Here is a 22,458-nt window from a genome sequence, read left to right as displayed (position 1 = left end):
TTTCTACTTGATACCTCACTAAAAATAGCATCTGGCTTCAACACGTCCCTAGAAGACCCACATCTCCAGGCCTCCGATCTCATCCGTCTCCCAGCCCTCCCGGGGTGCCCCGGACAGCTACCTCTCTCGTGGGGGGGTTACAATGTGACCGCTGGACCCCTGCTCCCCCTGGAGGTCGCCACGATCACACGCATACCACGACACGTCGTCCAATCATTCACCCGAGAGCAAATACACACAGCTGTTTCCACGCTGGGTATATACACATTAGAAACGAGATAAAGTGAGATATATACAAACCTAGACACAACATAAACACACGCCTCTTAATCAAAGAGATTTTAAACCATATGTTCTGCGCATTTTGTTTTATTGCACTTTTTACCGCGATGCAAAGAAACTCGACAGAAATTATGAACTGAATGTAATAAAAACAAATAAAAAAAAGAAGCATTTTCACTGCAGAGATACGACCTCTAAGCTTCTCCGTAGATCCATCCACCTTTCCATACGCACGGTACTGACACAGAACAAATGGAATCATGTATATATATATATGTTTCCATTTGTTCTGTGTATATATATATTTCAAAAAAACTATATATATATATATATATTTCAAAAAAACTAAACGTATGGAATAGACGGAACCAGTATACACATACACGTACCTCTGTATCCTACCTACATCTCCAAATGTCCATTAACCCTTTCAGCCATGAATTCCAAACATTCAAGTATTTCTATCATTGCACAGGCACTAGATATTTTCCTACTGTATATATTAACTTTTCAGCCAATAACTGAAACATCGACTCCAGCAGTTCAGCCGCCGTCAACCGCCTGGGAAGGAAAGAAATGTACAGCCTGAAATATACTCTCCCCACAACAGCGACATCCGGACATCGTACATTATTACAAAAGGGAAAAAACAATAATACAAAACTATTATTATAAGTGTCACATTTTGGCTTCTCTAACTTCTCAAATCCATCACGTGAACAGAAATGACAACGGAAACAAAAAGCAGCAGTTGGAAAACGGATTCGATGTCGTAAACACACGGGTTTACAACTGTTTACGTGTTCCTTTGAATCTACCCGATGGATATGTGTGGTGATGATGATATGCGATATGGGCATGTGAACTTGGGGTTTATTAATGAGAGTAAGATGATAGTGGGGCTGATTCTGTTTTTGGTTTACCAGTAAACCAAGGTTAAAGAGGTTTAAACAATTACTTGACCATATAGGATGTCATTTGGAGAGAATTCCAAGAAAGGTCAACTTTGACTGAACAGCGGCACCTGGTAACCGGTGCACTACTTTTAGACGCGCGAGTGCTGCCCTCTTCTGTCCATAAAAAGAATGACAAGTATCTGTAAGTTGCTGTGAATGTAATTGTCAATCGTCACTGCAAAACCGATATTGTTCACGACGTATTATTAATTTCAAACAATAAATATGAAATCTTATAAATACACTCTCAAGGGACAAGGGACGTTTTGGTGGGTTTGAAATAGCTCACAAATTCAGGAGTAAACCGGCACTCCTCCAATCACATATTATTTCCATCTTGAATACAAAAATCTCTTTTTTTTTCTCTTTCTAAAGAAAACACAATAAGAACATCTCAACAACGGAAGAAAAAAAGAAAAAAAAATGCAATAAAACGATTTTTAGCTTCTTTTTTTTTGTTCATTAAGAAGACAGCAAGAACTCAACCTCCTCTCTCCCTCCGAGAAAAACACACGTCGAACCAAAACACTGGCGATAGCGACAACGACGACACACAGAAACACGTTATACAGGCGTGACGGTGGTGGAGATGAGGATGGAGCTTAATTACAAGTCCCTCAGAATTCACTGAATTCAAAAAAGTGTCCTAAAAACAAGACGGAGACACACAAGCGTCTCTCCTCTCCTCGCGAGACTTTCGCGGTTCCTCAGCGGCACTGCGGGGGGGGGGGGGTTCGCTGGTCGCCGAGGGTCTCGGTGGAGCTGTGGTGATAGTAGTAGCCTACACACTAAGGAGATGGGGGGGGGGGGGGGGGTTAAGGGGTCATGGTGATGTCGTGGTCCAGCTACTCGCTTCCCACCCGCTCTCCCCCGTCCCGCCGTCTTTCAAAGGTCCGTTCATAAACAAAAGAAGTGTCCTCTTGATTATCAGTACAGCTCGAGTCCTCGCCTGATGGACGGACGTGTCTCCGCTTCTTCTCACCCAGCAGGTCTTCAGGTTCCAGACAGCAGCATGTCTCTTGTCTCACTCTGTGGCGGTGGGGGGTTGGTTCCCCCCCGCCTCCGACGCGCGTCTCATTAGAAAGTGTCTCCACGCGGACGTGCGGTGAAGCGCAGATGGGTCTCATCTGTTTCTAAAACGGTACAGCAATCTAGTTTTTTAAGACGAAGAAGACCGGCGGGCCCGTTGTTGAGTCCAGCAGGCGCTGGGTTCTTCTTCTGTCCAGGCCCCCCCCCCCCTCCCTCCCCGGCAGCATCCATCCATCCATCCTCCGCGCCGCCCGCCCGGCCAGCTACCTCCGCCGCCGGGGGGCCGTGTGGTGGGCGTGGTCGGTCCCTGGGAGCCGCTGGAGGTCGTCCTCCACCACGTTGCTGTAGCCTTCCTTCTCGATGCAGTCGGAGACGACGTTCAGCGCCTGCGGTTAGTGAGACACGAGTGGGGAGTCAGTACGTGTTCAGGGTGAATTAGAGTCGATTAGGTTCGATTTGTGCTTCATTGAACGTTCGGGGGGGAATTAAAAATCACACACACGCACACACACACACACCCCAACGGGCAGGGGTGTAAAAAGTACCCAGAAATTATACTTAAGTGAAAGTATGGGTACCGTCTCAAAATTGTAAAATCAAGTAAAAGTCAGAGTATCTGGCTAAAAACACACGTGAGTCAAAGTACAAAAGTTTCTACTTTTAAATGTACTTAAGTACTAAAAAGTGAAAGTAAAAACTATTCTGATAGCAGGTGTTTAATCAAAGATCCCCACTTTCTAGTCTGGCACAAGGACCAATCAGCATGGGTATGGGGCGGGTTAATTTTCCATTGATGGGGATTTGATTGGCTGTTTTTAAATAATAACGGAGGATTAAGGATTAATAACGTTAACGTTAGTTCGGCCAGAGAAACAAATATACCAATTAAAATGGTTGGACCTGCGAGATTTGTACTTTGTACTTTGTAGGTCTGCGTTTTAAATGTAAGGAGTAAAAAGTATGTTTTTTTCCCTCTGAAATGTAATTGAGTAAAAGTACAAGTACACAAACCTAATAATACTCGAGTAAAGTACAAATCCCCCCAAAACAGTACTTAAGTATTGTAACAAAGTACAATTACTCAAGTACTTTACACCCCTGACAACGGGTCACGTTGAAGATTATTTTGTCCCAGATGTTCCAAGATGTCGGTAAATAAAAAGACACAGACAAACACACCACAAGGTGGAACGATAAAAGAACGAGACAGATTAATGACATTCCAGTGTTTCTGCGTGTTGTCTCTTCTTCATACAGGAAAAGCCAGTCATTCATTAAAAACTTCAATCTGTTTTTTTTTCTTTATATTTTGTTATATATATATAAAATATATTTCCTATTTTCAACTGCTAACTGTGAAAACTCAATAAATAAAAACGGCATAAAAACATGCAGTAATTCATTCAAAACGTCAGTACACACAGACACACACACACACATACACACACACACACACGCACACACACACACACACATACACACACACACACACACACACACACACACACACAACGCCGCTGGCGGAAGAAAACATTGTAACTCCATTTTTTTTATTATTTTTATAAATCAACTCAGGAGTAGATCATCCTCCATATGTGTGTGTGGTTTTACAAAGTTTAAACACTGGGAAAGCATTAAAAACCGATCATCTGTCTCTAAACCTCGTAACTCTATTCGCCCTCAAATCTGTGTTCGTTTTTTTTTCATCTCCTGAAAAGTTTTTTTTTTGTTGGAGTTATGAGGTTTTCTTCCCCACCAGCGACGACGACCACCAACACTGCAGTGTGTTTACCTGGCGTAGTCGGCGGTCCATGGCCTGCAGGTGTGGCTGTATGAGGACGGGGCTGAGGCGGTCCCTCAGGAGGGACTCGGCCATCAGAGAGGACAGCTGGTAATCCTCCTTGGCCAGCAGCTGTAGACGCAGGTGTGTGGACTTCCTCACCCTGTGGAGAAGACATCCGGTGGAGTCAGCGCTACTGTGTGTGTAAGCATTATTCTAGCATCTCCGCCCACTGGGCCTCATTTATCAAGCAAGACACACACACATAATGTTGTAATGTTGTCTTTTTGAATGTAGGCTACACTATCAAATTCAGTTCCACTTAGAATGGTGCGTGTAAACTGTGGCACAGTATTTGATCAACTTTCAAGTTTTCACAAAAAGTGCAAATGTCCACCCCCCACCCCGCCTACCCAAAAATGCAGACCAGAGAAAGACTTTCGTCTTGTTTACAATACATCAGGGTCCCCCATTTTCAATTCATCATAACATATATGACACACACGACATACAGATAGACAGTACTGCTACATCTATACATTTATGACGTACCAGATTTACAAATACAGTACTGTTTGTGATACAAAAAGAGTCTAAAAAAAGAGAGTATATACATTTGACGCAGAAACTGTACTGACAGGCTCCATTCACTCCAATGAGAAATGTAGAGCTTTTGGTCATATGTATAGCTATTGTTTTCTATACCATTGAAATCGAGGTAAACATTCGCTCACAGCTTGAAGGTGTTCTGAACATTTTGACACTCTTAAACTGGCGCTGCTGCTTTGAACGCGTTATCTTTTCTTATCTACTAACCTCGGCTGTAGTAGTACCAGAGTGGAACCCCCTGTTGAATTGAAAATGGGGGACCCTGATGTAAACAAGACCAACGTCTGTCTCTGGTCTGCACGATGCATTGATTAATCTAATCGATTATAATCTAAATTAATTGAAATAAAAATGTTTTTAATGTTTTTTTTGTGTGTGTATTGTTTTTATTGACCTATAGTCCATTCATGCTGAGTGAATCAGTTCCCCAAGCCACATTTGTGTATTCAAAATTTTTTGGGGAATTAACTGATAAAATGTATCGAAAATGTATCGAATCGAATCGAATCGTGGTCAAATGAAGAGATTTCATGATGCATTGAATCGTTGCCTGAAGAATCGCAATCGAATCGAATCGTTGTGAGGTCGAATCATTACACCCCTAATTGTGTGTATTGAGCAATAGCATATATCTGCAGTGCCGCAACCCGGGCTTGTACTGTGTGTGAGGGCTTGTACTGTGTGTTGTTTCCCGTAAAACCCAGAAGTAGTCAGTTTGTGCTGTTTATTTTTACAAGCAGTGAGGACTCGACAGCATTTGCATTTTTGTGTTCCGTGTTGCGGGTTAGGGTTAAGGTTAGGGTTAGGGTTAGGGTTAGGGTTAGGGTTAAAAATAAACAGCACAAACTGACTACTTCCGGGTTTTACGGGAAGCCCCGCCCAACAACACACAGTACGAGCCCCGACGCACAGTCACACACAGTACAAGCCGGGGGTTGCGGCACTGCAGATATACCCTACTCGTATTGAGCCGTACTGTATTGTACCCATTCTGCAATCTGTTAAATAAAGTTTTCATTCATTCATTCATGTTCCCAAAACAACCCCACAGCCCCACCTGCTGGTCACCACCTGTAGGAACGTGGGGTATGATAACACTGACCTACCTGCAACACTGACTTAAAGGCACCAGGATGGAGAGCTCGTCGTGGGAGTGCTTCCCAAACCTGGAAGGGAACAGGATTATTAATAACAGCGTTATTACACCAGACACACCACTTACAGTACAATGATAACTGCATAGTTATTACACCAGACACACCACTTACAGTACAATGATAACTGCATAGTTATTACACCAGACACACCACTTACAGTACGATGATAACAGCATAGCATAGTTATGACACCAGACACACCACTTACAGTACGATGATAACAGCATAGCATAGTTATGACACCAGACACACCACTTACAGTACGATGATAACAGCATAGCATAGTTATTACACCAGACACACCACTTACAGTACGATGATAACAGCATAGCATAGTTATTACACCAGACACACCACTTACAGTACGATGATAACAGCATAGCATAGTTATTACACCAGACACAGCACTTACAGTATGATGATAACAACATAGTTATTACACCAGACACACCACTTACAGTACAATGATAACAACATAGTTATTACACCAGACACACCACTTACAGTACGATGATAACAACATAGTTATTACACCAGACACACCACTTACAGTACAATGATAACAACATAGTTATTACACCAGACACACCACTTACAGTACGATGATAACAACATAGTTATTACACCAGACACACCACTTACAGTATGATGATAACAACATTGTTATTACACCAGACACACCACTTACAGTACAATGATAACAACATAGTTATTACACCAGACACACCACTTACAGTACGATGATAACAACATAGTTATTACACCAGACACACCACTTACAGTATGATGATAACAACATTGTTATTACACCAGACACACCACTTACAGTATGATGATAACAACATAGTTATTACACCAGACACACCACTTACAGTACGATGATAACAACATAGTTATTACACCAGACACACCACTTACAGTACGATGATAACAACATAGTTATTACACCAGAGACACCACTTACAGTATGATGATAACAACAGCGTTATTACACCAGAGACACCACTTACAGTATGATGATAACAACATAGTTATTACACCAGACACACTACTTACAGTATGATGATAACAACATAGTTATTACACCAGACACACCACTTACAGTACGATGATAACAACATAGTTATTACACCAGACACACCACTTACAGTACGATGATAACAACATAGTTATTACACCAGACACACTACTTACAGTACGATGATAACAACATAGTTATTACACAAGACACACCACTTACAGTACGATGATAACAACATAGTTATTACACCAGACACACCACTTACAGTACGATGATAACAACATAGTTATTACACCAGACACACCACTTACAGTACGATGATAACAGCAGCATAGCAGACAGTAAAATAATCCATGTGTTTGGTTTCATGTGATGAGTTGAGTGTATGAGCGTTCACTACCACACTACAGAAGGTTAACCTTTCACTAAGTGTTAACCCTCTGTAGTGTGGTAATGAAAAGGTTAACCTTCTGTGGTGTGGTAGTAAAAGCATTAACCCTCTGTAGTGTGGTAGTGAAAGGGTTAACCTGTAGTGTGGTAGTGAAAGGGTTAACCATATGTAGTGTGGTTGTGAGAGGGTTAACCTTCTGTAGTGTGGTAGTGAAAGGGTTAACCCTCTGTAGTGTGGTAGTGAAAGGGTTACTCTGTAGTGTGGTAGTGAAAGGGTTAACTCTCTGTAGTGTGGTAGTGAAAGGGTTAACCCTCTGTAGTGTGGTAGTGAAAGGGTTATCTGTAGTGTGGTAGTGAAAGGGTTAACCCTCTGTAGTGTGGTAGTGAAAGGGTTACTCTGTAGTGTGGTAGTGAAAGGGTTATCTGTAGTGTGTTAGTGAAAGGGTTAACCCTCTGTAGTGTGGTAGTGAAAGGGTTACTCTGTATTGTGGTAGTGAAAGGGTTAACCTTCTGTAGTGTGGTAGTGAAAGGGTTAACCCTCTGTAGTGTGGTAGTGAAAGGGTTAACCCTCTGTAGTGTGGTAGTGAAAGGGTTACTCTGTAGTGTGGTAGTGAAAGGGTTACTCTGTGGTGTGGTAGTGAAAGGGTTAACCCTCTGTAGTGTGGCAGTGAAAGGGTTAACCTTCTGTAGTGTGGTAGTGAAAGGGTTAACCCTCTGTAGTGTGGTAGTGAAAGGGTTAACCCTCTAGTGTGGTAGTGAAAGGGTTAACCCTCTGTAGTGTGGTAGTGAAAGGGTTAACCCTCTGTAGCGTGGTAGTGAAAGGGTTACTCTGTAGTGTGGTAGTGAAAGGGTTAACCCTCTGTAGTGTGGTAGTGAAAGGGTTACTCTGTAGTGTGGTAGTGAAAGGGTTACTCTGTAGTGTGGTAGTGAAAGGGTTACTCTGTAGTGTGGTAGTGAAAGGGTTACTCTGTAGTGTGGTAGTGAAAGGGTTAACCCTCTGTAGTGTGGTAGTGAAAGGGTTACTCTGTAGTGTGGCAGTGAAAGGGTTACTCTGTAGTGTGGTAGTGAAAGGGTTACTCTGTAGTGTGGCAGTGAAAGGGTTACCCCTCTGTAGTGTGGTAGTGAAAGGGTTACTCTGTAGTGTGGTAGTGAAAGGGTTACTCTGTAGTGTGGCAGTGAAAGGGTTACTCTGTAGTGTGGTAGTGAAAGGGTTACTGTAGTGTGGTAGTGAGAGTGTTAACCCTCTGTAGTGTGGTAGTGAAAGGGTTACTCTGTAGTGTGGTAGTGAAAGGGTTACTCTGTAGTGTGGTAGTGAAAGGGTTACTCTGTAGTGTGTTAGTGAAAGGGTTACTCTGTAGTGTGGTAGTGAGAGGGTTAACCCTCTGTAGTGTGGTAGTGAAAGGGTTACTCTGTAGTGTGGTAGTGAAAGGGTTACTCTGTAGTGTGGTAGTGAAAGGGTTACTCTGTAGTGTGGTAGTGAAAGGGTTAACCCTCTGTAGTGTGTTAGTGAAAGGGTTACTCTGTAGTGTGGTAGTGAAAGGGTTAACCCTCTAGTGTGGTAGTGAAAGGGTTAACCCTCTGTAGTGTGGTAGTGAAAGGGTTAACCCTCTGTAGCGTGGTAGTGAAAGGGTTACTCTGTAGTGTGGTAGTGAAAGGGTTAACCCTCTGTAGTGTGGTAGTGAAAGGGTTACTCTGTAGTGTGGTAGTGAAAGGGTTACTCTGTAGTGTGGTAGTGAAAGGGTTACTCTGTAGTGTGGTAGTGAAAGGGTTACTCTGTAGTGTGGTAGTGAAAGGGTTAACCCTCTGTAGTGTGGTAGTGAAAGGGTTACTCTGTAGTGTGGCAGTGAAAGGGTTACTCTGTAGTGTGGTAGTGAAAGGGTTACTCTGTAGTGTGGCAGTGAAAGGGTTACCCCTCTGTAGTGTGGTAGTGAAAGGGTTACTCTGTAGTGTGGTAGTGAAAGGGTTACTCTGTAGTGTGGCAGTGAAAGGGTTACTCTGTAGTGTGGTAGTGAAAGGGTTACTGTAGTGTGGTAGTGAGAGTGTTAACCCTCTGTAGTGTGGTAGTGAAAGGGTTACTCTGTAGTGTGGTAGTGAAAGGGTTACTCTGTAGTGTGGTAGTGAAAGGGTTACTCTGTAGTGTGTTAGTGAAAGGGTTACTCTGTAGTGTGGTAGTGAGAGGGTTAACCCTCTGTAGTGTGGTAGTGAAAGGGTTACTCTGTAGTGTGGTAGTGAAAGGGTTACTCTGTAGTGTGGTAGTGAAAGGGTTACTCTGTAGTGTGGTAGTGAAAGGGTTAACCCTCTGTAGTGTGTTAGTGAAAGGGTTACTCTGTAGTGTGGCAGTGAAAGGGTTACTCTGTAGTGTGGCAGTGAAAGGGTTACTCTGTAGTGTGGTAGTGAAAGGGTTAACCCTCTGTAGTGTGGTAGTGAAAGGGTTAACCCTCTGTAGTGTGGTAGTGAAAGGGTTACTCTGTAGTGTGGCAGTGAAAGGGTTACTCTGTAGTGTGGTAGTGAAAGGGTTACTCTGTAGTGTGGCAGTGAAAGGGTTACTCTGTAGTGTGGCAGTGAAAGGGTTACTCTGTAGTGTGGTAGTGAAAGGGTTACTCTGTAGTGTGGCAGTGAAAGGGTTACTCTGTAGTGTGGCAGTGAGAGGGTTAAGCGGTGACTCACCCTCTACCATTGTCCAGGTGGATGATGAAGGTCTCGTTGCCAAACTTTTCAAATGTCTCATAATGGTGACGATCCATATTTCCTGTGGTGAGTGACACATAAACAGAGAGTTAGAGTGCCTGTGTGTGTGTGTGTGTGTGTGTGTGTGTGTCGTGTGTGTGTGTGAGTGTGTGTGCGTGCGTGCGTGTGTGCGTGTGTGTGTGTGTGTGTGTATGCATTCATACATGTGTGTGTGTGCTTACATGCAGCATGTACACGTACAGTATATGCACCTATGTGTTTTTGTGTGTTCCTGTGTGTCAGGTACTAGGGCAGGGAGGTAGCACTTACTACCATAGTGTCTTTATACCCGTATCACAGTACATTAATACTACAACTCTGTACATACATCTGATTAGCACTATTACTCAGTAGTACTAATTATATATTTTATACCCAGTTTAATCGCCTGTACATTGTATATTACTACTGCACGTTACTGTTACATTTGCACTTTTCGTTGTACTGTACCTGTGCTGTATAATGACTACGGCTGACCCCTATTAGTCGATTAGTCGACTAATCGGTCGAAAGGAGCCGTAGTCGACTAGCCAACCGCTTAGTCGAATAAATATATATATATTTTTTATAATTTTTTTTTTATATCACTTTCCAAAAGAAAAGAGGCCTAGAAGCGTGGCTAACACTAATGGCACGCATACCAGAGGCTAACTGCCTATGAAAACAGGCACAGAGGCACTGAAAGAGGATTTCACCCGTCTAATGAACACACTAGACTAGACAAATATCAAGATGTATCCATCAGTGGACCAATTGCATGCTTTTGCAGAGGACAAGGAGCCTTCAGTCAACTCCTTCAGACATTAAGCCCAAATGGAATGATAATAAAAAATAATAATAATTAATATTATACTCGACCAATAGTCGACTAACAGCAAATTTTGGCCAATCATAGTCGACCATCCAAATCCTTAGTCGGGGACAGCCCTAATAATGACAATACATTTTAATCTAATCTAATGTAATATAATCTACAGTGTATACCGAATATAAAGACATATCTTCCTGGATCCATGCAAAGGTATGGATGTTTACTAATACCGCCATCCACGATATATAATACATATTGTAAAAATCATACATATATACTGTATATTTTCAAGTTAATAAAAAGATTGTTCCTTGCAGTAGTGTTCCAAGATGAATTACAAGATGTATTATAAGATGAAGACGTAGAAAAACACGTTTTGATTGATTGATTGATTGATTGAAAACTTTATTTAACAGATTGCAGAATGGGTACAATACAGTACAGCTCAATACACACAATTGTTAAGGGGATGCAGACCAGAGAAAGACTTTCGTCTTGTTTACATCAGGGTCCCCCATTTTCAATTCATCATAACATATATGACACACGTCATATCACATTGTAATTTGTACCGGCTAAAATCCCTGTTGTCATTTATGCTTTTTAGCTATTTTCTTAATCATGTTTTGCAATTTGTTCTTTTGTGGTTTTAAACTCCTGCTTTTCTTTTCTTTACTTTTTTAGCTTTAATGTCAAATTTTGTGTTTTAATTTCTTTTGCTCTGTTAAGCACTTTGAGCTGCATTCGATGTATGAAAGGTGCTATATAAATAAAGATTATTATTATTATTATTATTATTATTATTATTATTATTATTATTATTATTATTATTATTATTATTATTATTATTATTATTATTATTATTATTATACTGTTAAAACTAAGAAAACCCTTAGCCATTATTATTACATGTTAGCCGCGCGGTCTCACCCATGAGGAAGTCGAAGATGGTCATGTCCATGATGTCCAGCAACCGCGTCCCGCTGTCGTAGGGCGCCGTCTGCTTCACCTCCTCGCAGTAGTCGGGGTCCACCTCCCACCTGGACACACAGCAGAACAACACATCCTCTGAAACAGGGCTCCCCACACTGTCTCCTGTGAGGGCCACATAACTGTTCCCTTCTCTGGTGGGGGCCGGGGTGCGTGAACACTTAAGGTAACTTACTTGCGTTCAGCTTTTCTCTGATTGGATTCATGTGACCGTGGCAGAGCGGAAATAGGCTGCTGCTCCAGCGAAAGAAAGAGACAAACTCTAACCTTAACCAACTCCGAAAGAATGCCTAAACTTAACCTAAACGGCGAAAGAAAGACAGACGCTAATTAATTAAACGTAAAAAAAAAAAAAAAAATGTAAGTGATTAGAACTTGTCACCAACCTGACCGCAGGCTCGACAGCAAGCTGAGGAACGAGTTGAGCTAACCGTCGATGTTAAAACAGGGGGGATTGCGTATGCCGCGGGGCGTGTCGCGTCCCGCGATTGGGCGTACATGTCACATGACCAGAAATGACCTGGCCAATCAGAGAAACGCTGAACGCAAGTTAGTTACCTTAAGTGTTCAGGCGTCAGTTTGTAACAGAAAAAGTGTGACGATCGCAGGGGTCCCTAAACGTAAAAACATTTATTGTTTTCCAGAAAGCCACACATAACCAAATATTAATAATAACCCTTTCCGGGATCTTCACAGGAAAAAAAAAGAGTCAGGAAATAAATAATAATAACACTGTTGTGAAGGATCAGATTAAACCGAATATGTATATTTATTTATATATATATATTTAATTGTATTTGTATATCGTTTGATATCCCCTGTATATTCCTTGTACAATATGCATTGAATATCCCCGTTTCTACTAAACAGCCCATAATAGTTTCATTCTACCATTGGACGAGAACCTGGCGCCAGGTTGCCATACCCCTAGGTCCAAGTTCAATCGTGCCGCCTAACATGTCGAGGCAACCCCCGGTTCCGCGCAGTAATATGTCGGGCGAAATACGAATGGTACTATTTGTTCATAGCGCATATATATATGGCGCCAGTAAAGTAGAACTTTCTTTTAGTCCAGTTCTTTACCCTCCAACAGAGTGACAGACGCAAAAGCCTCCCCACGACGCACGTGCAGTGTAGTAAGGCCTACTTGGCCCAGAATAGGCATTGAGATATCGTGTAGATTAATAGTTGAATGGTCATAGTTTGGCACCATACCGTCGAGTTGGACGTATTCTATTAAGCTAATAATAGTCTATTTATGTATGGTGCATCGTTCGTTTAGAGTTCTACAGTTATCAGTACCCCCATCGTTCCTGACGTTATCTGGACGCTTAACCAGGCTGGTCAGACCCCTAGTGGTGATTGCATCCGAGGAGCTCCGGGCCAAGAGCGACTGGACCTGTATATTGGATTATTCTACCCGGACGACGGCGAGCCTTCCACGGCTTGGATTATGCTTTGTGTGCTTTGATTATTCCATGGATAAAGGCCAACACTGCGGAGTGTTGGAATTACCCCCCGGAGAGGACTCCAGGTGAGACGGCGCTCTACACGTGAGGTCGCCTCACGTCTCTCCGTTGTGGACCGGCAGATACCGTTCCACAGAGGGTCCAGCTGTATTCGTCTGCGGCCCGAGGTTCTGTGGGCACCGTGTCCAGGACTTTGGATTCTCCCAAGACACCGTCGGCCAGATGGGATACCGCCAGCGGCTTCTCTAACCCCCCCCTCCTACTGTCTTACAACCAGCGGGACACCCCCCCCCCCCTTAGTGTATCCAGCTATAATCATTTAAGTACCATCGCTATCGTTTCCTAAATATTCCAGGTTGTATACTTACTCCCTGCGCAACCAGAGATTGGACATTCAATGTTGATTTACCTACGAATACTCATTTGCCATAAAAGTGCATATTCCATATTTCAAATCATAAATGTAATTAAGTGATCGTTGTATACACCCTTTGCTGTATTAAACCTTCGATTTGGTACATTTGTGTGGATTCGTTTCATCAGGTGGGAAAGTGTTCATCATACTTATATCTTGTACTGGGTGGCCAGAAGTTAAAGTACATGAGGTAGTGGTATTAAATATCATATCTAACAATACAGTCAGGGAATTGTACCCCTCAGTTACAATTGGTCCTTCGAGCCGGAGGGTAACTAGTGTAATATTAATATAGTGTTATTAATATCGAAATGGCCTATGATGAACACTCCACGAAACGATCCTCCTAACCTAGAACGCCCGCGGCGCAGACGACAGACACCTCAGTACTTAGAGGCTTACACTGTCAGTCAACTACCTAGCCTTCGACAAACGGTAAACGCGGTAAAAGTAGAAAGTAAAATTATGTCTGACCTTAACGAACAGGTTTCCCCGACCACAGAGGCCCTAGTAGGTCCTAATGTAACTGACCAAGCCCACGGTGGGGACCAGGAGGGAATTGACATGCCTTTACCCCCCGCCACTACTCAAGAAGTAGTCCCCGACCACCCCCGGGAGGAAGACAACCCTACAGAGAGAGAACTCTGCACGGAAGAAGAGGAGGAGAGCGCCGAGGAACTAGAGCTCCAGGACTCCCCAACGAGTACCCCCAGGAGCGGCTCACGCAGGAGCGGCTCACCTCCACAACCGCCTCCCCCCAGCGAAGCGGAGAGGATACTACAACAGGCGTTCCTCGTCAGCCTGACAGCCTCTACCGAACGCGACCGACGCCAAGCGCAGCAACGGAGCGAAGAACAACGCACACATCTGGAGATGAGACGCTTCCAGATGGAAGAGAATATGGCAAGAGACCGGGCCGACGCCCAGCGCGCCGCTGCCGGTGCCCAAAGAGACGCAGAACGCGACAGATTACAAGCGCAACTAATAGAGCAGCTGATCAAAAGGACAACTCCCTCTCCCTCCGCCAGGGGCTCAAGGAACTCGTCGAGACAACAGTCAAGAGCAGCGTCACCACAACGAGCAAGCGACCCTGAACTTGACCAACAGACCGAGTCTAGACCCCCCGCAGACCCCCTTCCCATACCGGTCCAAGCGAGACCCAGCTACAAGGAAGGAGCGGCATACACTGCGGAGAAGCTAAATAAACGATTACAGGATCTGGAAGATCTGATAGAGGAAGAAGAGGGAGAAGAGGAGAACCAAGCCCGACGACAGCACAGTACTCCACCGGACCAGGAGGTCCCATACAGTCCAGGCTATACCCCCGCGGCGCTGCGCTACAGACCCCCGACTCTATTTACGGGTGAGCACGACGCAAGACCAGCCCCGAGGAACAGTACCTGGACCAGCGGGCCATGGTACCCTGCCAGTACCAGCCCACAGCGAGGCGCAAGAGGGGACTCGCCCAGGAGGTCTCTCCCCCAACGCTCGCCGATGTATCAGCCATCCACGGCGTCATACAACGCCACGCCGTCATTCCCAGACTTCGCCTATGAGAGTCGAGCACAGTACACGGAGCTCCGGATGTGCCTAGAGACAATGATGGTGGATGTCGCCGATGAACGCCACAAATATGCAATATTACTGAAGCACCTGAAAGTACCGCGAGCGCATAATATAGCGCTAGCCTATGCTACCTCCTCGACCCCATACACAGCGGCCCTTGCAGCGCTGGATCAGAGATATGGACGTATATGGGATTACGTAATCCAGGAGATAAGGCATATTGACCGCCTACCCCCAGCCACAGACAATCGCTCACTAGACGACCTGTCAATCAAAGTGCAGTCCCTGGTGGGGATGCTGGGAGCTCAACGGGAGAAGGGCATGCATGAGCTATACGCCAACTCTAACGTTGAGAGGATTTTGGAGAAGCTGCCACCCGCAAGACAGGAGCGCTTTAGGCGGCAGAGGGACTACCGAGATCCCGACGGCCCCGAGCCATCCCTCCTTGATCTGGCCGACTTCCTGGCGAGAGAGGTCAGCAGCTTACGACTGGACACCTTCGGGCGGAGCACGCCAAGCTCCAGAGAGGGACCCAGGAGAATAAATGATGGAAGAAGATCGGTGACTGTCATGCACCAATCAGAGTCAGTACCGAGCAGTAAGAGTCACAGCACCCCCTCGAGAAAAGAGAAGTGGAAGATAGCGTGTCCCTACTGTGAGAAAGAACACTGGCTGTCACAATGCGACTCATTCACAAAGATGAATGCAGAAGAAGTGAGTCAATGGATAAAGTCCAACCGGCGCTGTTATCGATGTGCGCGGCCCCACATGGCAGCCGAATGCCGCCTAAAGAAAATGTGCAGCCGGTGCGATGGAGCCCATCTAGATATACTACACGATAGTAACGGAAGACGGCCTATACCTGCACCACGGAGCGGCACCAAGGCAAGTGTCATGTACATTGACCCCGCCAGCAGCAACGGAGCTCAAGTGCTCCTAAAGGTAGTCCGTGTGACATTGAGCTACCAAGATAAAGTCATGGACACTTACGCCGTCCTTGATGACGGGTCAGAGAAGACCCTTCTGCTCGCCTCCGCTGCGACCCAGCTGGGACTGCGGGGGAGCAAGAACGAAATGACGATTCGGACAATAAGAAGAGATTTAAAGACGATAAAGGGCGAGAATGTCTCCTTCACTATCGCAGCCAACGGGCAGCCAGAGCGACGGTACAAGATCACAAATGCTTTCACCAGCCAAGAAATAGGACTATCGCAGTACACCTACCCTGTCACCAAGTTGATGGATAAATATGTGCACCTGCGCCAATTACCTATCCCGCTCATAGACGGCGCTACCCCGACCCTGTTGATAGGCTCCGACCATGCAGAACTCATAGTCCCGATTGACCGGGTCCATACAGGCCCCCGAGGCTGTCCTGCAGCAGTCGAGACCCGCCTAGGATGGACATTACAAGGCCCCCTCGCTAAACCTCTCAACCGAACAGCAGCCACTAGCTGCTTCCACTCCAGAACGACAGAAGAAGACACCACTCTCCTGCAGCATGTCGAGAGGCTATGGACCCTAGAGACAATGCCCTTTAAGAACGAAAAGAAAGACATTCGCTCTAAAGAAGACATTTACGCCATCAACCTACTCGAGCAGGGGACAAAGAGAGTCACAGTCGGCGGAGTGATGAGATACGCAACTCCACTCCTGAGGCGAGAGGGAATGCCCACCTTTCACGCAAAGAAAGACGCCACGGAGCGCTATCTACTGAACACAGAGCGTCGCCTAGCCAAAGACCCCGCTCAAGAGAGTGTGTACCGAGCTGAGATTGAGAAGCTAATCACAGCGGGACACGTAACAAAGATTGACATTAAAGAGGCCGATCAGACGACCGAATCATGGTACGTGCCGCATCACAAGGTCCATCACAACGGCAAGGATCGCATTGTGTTTAACTGCAGCTACCAGATCGGATCCCAAAATCTGAATAAAGAGCTCTTGCCCGGCCCCACACTCGGCCCCTCCCTACTAGGCGTGCTACTGCGCTTCCGCCAGGACAAGGTGGCTATAAGCGGGGATATCAAAGGGATGTTCTTGCAGGTGAGACTAGTAGAGGAGGACAAGCCTCTGCTACGGTTCCTATGGAGAGAGAAGATCGGAGATGAGAACCCATCCATCTACCAGTGGGAAGTACTCCCCTTCGGAACCACATGCAGCCCGTGCTGTGCTACATTTGCACTACAGAAACACGTCACAGAGGACCCAGCAGCAGATGAAGAGGTCCAACACAGTGTGAAGAACAGTTTCTACGTGGACAACTGTTTACAAAGCGTCTCGACTCAAGAAGAAGCCGAGGCTCTCCTAATCAAGTTACGCGCCTCCCTAATCAAAGGCGGCTTTGATCTCAGGCAGTGGGCCAGCAGCGACCCGCAAGTATTGCGCAGCCTCTCCTCCGCGGACAAGGCTGCCAGCAGCGAGACCTGGATGGCGACAATCCCAGGAGAAGCCCAAGAAATGACACTAGGATTAGTCTGGCGCTTCAAAACAGACTCGCTCCACTATAGACACAAACCCTTGGCTCCAGAGCAAGGAAGGTCGGCGGCGATACCGACCACCAGACGGAGTGTGTACAGAACACTCGCCAGACAATATGACCCGTTGGGATGTATTCTACCTTACACCACCAGGGCAAAGATGATTGTACGAGCACTATGGGACAAGGACCAGGGCTGGGACGACCCAATACCCGCACACCTTGCCTCAACATGGAGAGAGTGGGAGACGGAACTCCGCTCACTCCCAGGTGTCAATATACGCCGCAGCTACTTCCCATCCACAGTGAGGCCAGAGACATGCGAGATTGAGCTACACGTCTTCAGCGACGCCTCCGAAGTAGCCTACGGATCGGTTGCCTATTTGCGTGCCCAAGAGATGGGAGGAAAGATACACACTGCTTTCATACTGGCCCGCTCAAGAATAGCCCCCCGTAAGCAACAATCTATCCCACGTCTAGAGCTCTGCGCAGCCCTCGCAGGAGCGCATCTAGCCACGTTAATCCAACGTGAACTCACCATTCCGGTGCATAGAACAATCTTGTGGTCAGATTCCACGACAGTACTCACATGGATTAAGTCTGATTCATGCAGATACAAAGTCTTCGTGGGAGTCAGAGTCACGAGATTCAAGACTTAACAGAAGAAGCAAGCTGGCGGTATGTGGACACCAAACACAACCCAGCTGACGTCATCACCCGGGGAATGTCTCTGGATGACCTAACCCGTCGCAACATCTACAGTGACGGACCAGCATTCCTCAAGCTCCCGGAAGGAGATTGGCCTACGCCCACCCCGAGGGAAGCAAGTAACGAGGAGGCTGAGAACAAGAAGCCTATGTTCTGTGGACTGAGCACTGTCGCCTCCACAGACCCCAACATAGATGACTGCATTACCCTAGAGAGTGCGCAACAAAGAACATTCCTGCGGCACCACCCAGAGATTCAGTCCACCACTGACATGTCAGCAGCTGACTACGAAGAAGCAGAACTTCTTCTACTACAACGAGCCCAGAGAGACTCGTTCCCCGATGAGCTAGACTGTCTACAGGGAGGAAACCCCATCCCATCAGACAGCAGACTGATTCACCTGGCACCAGAGAGTGACGCACATAATCTCATCAGAGTGGGTGGTCGCCTGCGGAGAGCCCCCGATCTACCAGATGACATTAAGCACCCGATCGTCTTGAACAGCCGACACAAGGTCACAGAGCTGATCATAAAGAAATACGACGAGGATGTACACCACGCGGGAGCAGAGAGAGTCTTCCAAGCTATGGGCCCAGAACTTAAGACCCACCTCGCTCCAGCCCAGATTGACTTCCAGTTTAATCCCCCGAACGCACCCCACTTCGGTGGAACCTGGGAACGAGAAGTACGTTCTATAAAGACAGCCCTGTACGCCGTACTCGGAGCCCAGACTGTGGCAGAGGAAGTCCTAATGACAGTCCTCACGGAGATCGAGGGAGTATTGAACTCAAAGCCCCTCGGTTACGTCTCCAGTGATGTAGCAGATGTCGACCCAGTCACCCCCAACACACTCCTAATGGGGCGGCTGGACCCCGCGCTACCCCAGACAATGTACAGGCCTGAAGAAGCGAACGGCCGAAGAATGTGGAGGTACAGCCAAGTACTAGCTGACAAGTTTTGGAGCAGCTTCCTACTTCACTACCTACCGTCTCTACAGACCCGCCAGAAGTGGGTAAAAGAGAGAGACAATTTGACAGAAGGAACAGTCGTCATGATTATTGACCAGTCGCTACCCAGAGCTATGTGGCCGGCTGGCCGCGTAAGCAAAGTGATCACCGGTGCCGATGGCAAGGTCCGAGCAGCTGAAGTACTCGTCCAAGGGCGCACTTACACACGTCCCGTGGCGAGGCTAATAGAACTGCCCCGACTCCCAGATACTATCGATGATGACCATGACCCTATGACTTTGTGAGTTGACTGACCCTTACAGCGGACCTTGAGTGGTAGACAGTGCGGTTAATCTGTCTCTGCTTAGCTAATTAGGTGGGACTAATTAGGGGGCGGCTGTTGTGAAGGATCAGATTAAACCGAATATGTATATTTATTTATATATATATATTTAATTGTATTTGTATATCGTTTGATATCCCCTGTATATTCCTTGTACAATATGCATTGAATATCCCCGTTTCTACTAAACAGCCCATAATAGTTTCATTCTACCATTGGACGAGAACCTGGCGCCAGGTTGCCATACCCCTAGGTCCAAGTTCAATCGTGCCGCCTAACATGTCGAGGCAACCCCCGGTTCCGCGCAGTAATATGTCGGGCGAAATACGAATGGTACTATTTGTTCATAGCGCATATATATATGGCGCCAGTAAAGTAGAACTTTCTTTTAGTCCAGTTCTTTACCCTCCAACAGAGTGACAGACGCAAAAGCCTCCCCACGACGCACGTGCGGTGTAGTAAGGCCTACTTGGCCCAGAATAGGCATTGAGATATCGTGTAGATTAATAGTTGAATGGTCATAGTTTGGCACCATACCGTCGAGTTGGACGTATTCTATTAAGCTAATAATAGTCTATTTATGTATGGTGCATCGTTCGTTTAGAGTTCTACAGTTATCAGTACCCCCATCGTTCCTGACGTTATCTGGACGCTTAACCAGGCTGGTCAGACCCCTAGTGGTGATTGCATCCGAGGAGCTCCGGGCCAAGAGCGACTGGACCTGTATATTGGATTATTCTACCCGGACGACGGCGAGCCTTCCACGGCTTGGATTATGCTTTGTGTGCTTTGATTATTCCATGGATAAAGGCCAACACTGCGGAGTGTTGGAATTACCCCCCGGAGAGGACTCCAGGTGAGACGGCGCTCTACACGTGAGGTCGCCTCACGTCTCTCCGTTGTGGACCGGCAGATACCGTTCCACAGAGGGTCCAGCTGTATTCGTCTGCGGCCCGAGGTTCTGTGGGCACCGTGTCCAGGACTTTGGATTCTCCCAAGACACCGTCGGCCAGATGGGATACCGCCAGCGGCTTCTCTAACCCCCCCCTCCTACTGTCTTACAACCAGCGGGACACCCCCCCCCCCCTTAGTGTATCCAGCTATAATCATTTAAGTACCATCGCTATCGTTTCCTAAATATTCCAGGTTGTATACTTACTCCCTGCGCAACCAGAGATTGGACATTCAATGTTGATTTACCTACGAATACTCATTTGCCATAAAAGTGCATATTCCATATTTCAAATCATAAATGTAATTAAGTGATCGTTGTATACACCCTTTGCTGTATTAAACCTTCGATTTGGTACATTTGTGTGGATTCGTTTCATCAGGTGGGAAAGTGTTCATCATACTTATATCTTGTACTGGGTGGCCAGAAGTTAAAGTACATGAGGTAGTGGTATTAAATATCATATCTAACAATACAGTCAGGGAATTGTACCCCTCAGTTACAAACACTATTAATGAAATAAACAACACTATTTACGAAATAAATATACAGTACCTACAGACCACCTAGCTCTAGCTCTGTACTATTTAAAAGCACAGTGCAGGACACACTCAAAGGTTATCGCACCTCAGAGATGGCAGTGGACATGTATGATGGGACAAAGGCCATATGTATGTAATGGCCTTGGGATTGAGGAACATACTACCAGTCTAAAAAAATTATAGGATCAAATGAAAACTACTACTTACTAAAAATGGGTGTTTAAAAGTATACTAAAAACCAACAACAAATATCAAACACTAACAAACATTCAGCACAGCCAATGGGGATGCTGCCATCTTAAAAAAAGAAATCTTTTTTTTAAGCTCTGGGGCTCTAGGGTCTAGGGGGCCGGGCCAAATGTGGAGGCGGGCTGGATCGGGCCCGCGGGCCAGAGTTTGGGGACCACTGCTCTAAAACCTAGAATATCCCTGTGTTTCTTTTTCATACACACACTATATAATAGAGAGATTTACCACAGAAATAGTATTTCTTTGGTGGGATATCGTAGGGATTTATACACTATAATACAAATCCTTCGTCGGGGGGACAGGCCTAGTTTCCACAGTGACTCACTATAGTATTACGATAGAAATTGGTGTTGTGCTCGTGGTGTTCACTGACCTTTGGGAAGTATTTTGACATGTACATGGGTACCTTAGTCGTGTAGCAATTGGCGTACGTGCAAAACAACAACAACAACACAGGAGTACTGTAGCTTAGGCGGCCGAGTGGCAAGGCGCTCGCCACTAATGCAGGAGATGCTGGTATCGAGCCCAGCTCTCGGCGTTGCTACCCGCTTGGCCGGTCGTTCATACTACCACAATTGGCAGTGGTAGAGGGTGGGAAAGCCGGTGGGTGGGGGATCGGACGTTGTGGACAGCGACTCCTACAGGTCGGTTGGTGCGCCTGTACAGCAGAATCAGGAAGTAGCGGGGGCAGCGTGAGCCTCCCACGCGTTACTCCTCGCCACTGAGAGATCGCGCTGTTCAGGTGAAAAGATGTGACAGGCTGCCTCCTCGTGTACCGGAGGGGACACGTGATGCAAGGCTTCTGTCCTCACTGCAGCCGACCAGTGGGAGGCATAGTCTAGCAACGTTCGAGGGGAGAATTGAAGGGAGAATTGGCGAGGCGAAATTGGGACGGGAGAAAAATAGAAAATAAGGAGAAAAAGTGGATAAAAAAAAAAGGAGTACTGTAGCTTCACTAGGGTTCATGTTTGTGTGCGGCTGCTTGTGTCATTAGTGTCTAACACAACACTAGAGATGGGCGCGAGTTGCTTCGGTT

At 46.0% G+C, this 22,458-nt stretch overlaps 1 protein-coding gene across 1 annotated transcript in view; it reads right to left on the bottom strand.

Moving 5' to 3' along the window:
• Positions 1-353: 353 nt before the first annotated feature.
• The window catches only part of fam20cb (FAM20C golgi associated secretory pathway kinase b), a gene marked incomplete at its 5' end in the record, with an annotated part of 43,117 nt that continues 21,012 nt past the window's right edge, over positions 354-22,458 (bottom strand). The window contains 5 exons of the mRNA XM_084322829.1: positions 354-2,653; positions 4,060-4,210; positions 5,763-5,822; positions 9,892-9,973; positions 11,693-11,802. Of these exons, the coding sequence (XP_084178955.1) occupies positions 2,531-2,653; positions 4,060-4,210; positions 5,763-5,822; positions 9,892-9,973; positions 11,693-11,802 (526 nt within the window). The 3' untranslated portion in view covers positions 354-2,530. The remainder of the gene's footprint in view (positions 2,654-4,059; positions 4,211-5,762; positions 5,823-9,891; positions 9,974-11,692; positions 11,803-22,458) is intronic.

This window comes from Notolepis coatsorum, assembly GCF_963971535.1.
Source record: "Notolepis coatsorum genome assembly, chromosome: 10".
Lineage (NCBI taxonomy): Eukaryota > Metazoa > Chordata > Actinopteri > Aulopiformes > Paralepididae > Notolepis > Notolepis coatsorum.
Note: the sequence above shows the minus strand (reverse complement) of the source record. Positions and strands in the feature narration are given on the sequence as shown.